At 56.6% G+C, this 1,379-nt stretch overlaps 2 protein-coding genes and 1 long non-coding RNA gene across 9 annotated transcripts in view; 1 reads left to right on the plus strand and 2 right to left on the minus strand.

Annotated features, from left to right (window-relative positions):
* SFXN2 (sideroflexin 2) overlaps nucleotides 1-1,379 on the minus strand; it is a 50,204-nt gene that overhangs the window by 21,221 nt on the left and 27,604 nt on the right. The window lies entirely within an intron of this gene.
* LOC106728171 overlaps nucleotides 1-1,379 on the minus strand; it is a 14,771-nt gene that overhangs the window by 8,681 nt on the left and 4,711 nt on the right. The window lies entirely within an intron of this gene.
* ARL3 (ADP-ribosylation factor-like 3) overlaps nucleotides 34-1,379 on the plus strand; it is a 28,667-nt gene continuing 27,321 nt past the window's right edge. The window contains exon 1 of one of the 2 annotated variants that reach the window (XM_005878231.2): nucleotides 34-183. In XM_005878231.2, coding sequence (XP_005878293.1) covers nucleotides 181-183 — 3 coding nt within the window. In that variant the 5' untranslated portion in view covers nucleotides 34-180. Of the gene's footprint in view, nucleotides 184-278; nucleotides 444-1,379 lie in introns of those variants that run through there. The other variant, XM_014549404.1, reaches the window with a different exon arrangement.

Below are 1,379 nucleotides of genomic sequence, written 5' to 3' on the forward strand. Positions count from 1 at the left end.
TGGGCGGGAACCGTGGCGCGCTTGCGCACTTCGGGGAAAGCGGAGCTGGAACCCGCGCGTTCTATTGCTTTGCTCCGCCGCGGTGCGTCCGAGGGACGTCGGGGGCGGCGCCACAATAGTTGCCCCTGGTAACGGGGGTGGCAGAGGGAGGAGGAGGAGGAGGAGGGACTCGGCAGGAGGATGGTGAGTGTGGGGGGCCTGGGCCCCTCCTAAGCCCGTCGGTCAGCCCCCCTCTACCCCCCGTCTCGGCCCCAGGCCCAGGGCGGGGCACTGCGCTTAAAGCAAAGTTGGGAATGGGATGGTGCTCAGCTTGCGGACTGAGTCTTGGATCGGTTTCGTGGGGCGGCGGGGAGCCCCGAGGGTGTGGGCCCTGGAGGGAGACCGGGCCTGGGGAGGAAGGCGGGACTTACAGCGGTCTGAAGCTAGGGGAAGGGGCTGGAAGGGTGCGTGGATGTCCCCGTTCGGAGCCTGGGCTCCATCACGACTCTGGGGACTGGGAGGAGGGCGGAGCCGCGGAGCTGCGAGGAGCAGTCTCCGCACTCAGGCTTAGATCTTCCCAGGAAACTGGCTCCTCACGCCGCAAGCAAGTGGGGTCCGCCGGGGCCGGGCCAGAAGCGGGGAGCAGGGCCAGCGCTACTGCGGCTCAGGTCGCCCTAGCGGAACCGTGGGAGTCGGTAGCCTAGCGCTCCTTTTCCCCAGCGGTGCGGACGTCTGGGGGGAAGGGTGTAAATCCCGGGACACAAAAGAGGTCCCGCTTGGGAGATGTGCCTGGTGGATTTTACGCTGCCTCAAAAAAAAAGGGGGGGTGTGTGTGTGTGTGTGTGTGTGTGTGTGTGTGTGTGTGTGTGTGTGGCGGGCATGCTTTTATTTGCTGAGGGTTCTGCAAGATCTAGTTGTACGTGATGATCAATACTTAATCCATGCAGATGGAAGCAAATTTGCTGCCCAGTCCCTGGCATTTCCTTCAGAACCTGTTGCAACCTTCTTTTGCGTATGACCACACCAGACCAAAGGGGCAATTTCAGCGTGGGGTCTCCAAACGAAAATGAATGGGAAATTAAAACTAGAGAGTGGGCATCAATTTGGGGCAATCCTTTTCTCGGTCAGACCTAATGAAATCTTGCCAAAACTGTAAATTATGACGTGTGACAGATTTGATTGACCGTTGACATTCTGCTCCTTGTTGATTTCTTTGAAGTTAACTGGCGGGTGTTAAAATGAAATTAAGTAGTTTTAGGAGCAAGCAAAGAAAAATTGATTTTGAAGCATTTAAAACAGGTTGGTTGGCTTTCCAACTGTAAAGAGACAGCACACAAACTTAGAGTCAGTTCCCTACCCCAACCCCAATCTCTTTGACTTTTAGAAATGTTTAACTACAT

The sequence above is a fragment of the Myotis brandtii genome, unplaced genomic scaffold (assembly GCF_000412655.1).
Source record: "Myotis brandtii unplaced genomic scaffold, ASM41265v1 scaffold550, whole genome shotgun sequence".
Classification (NCBI taxonomy): domain Eukaryota; kingdom Metazoa; phylum Chordata; class Mammalia; order Chiroptera; family Vespertilionidae; genus Myotis; species Myotis brandtii.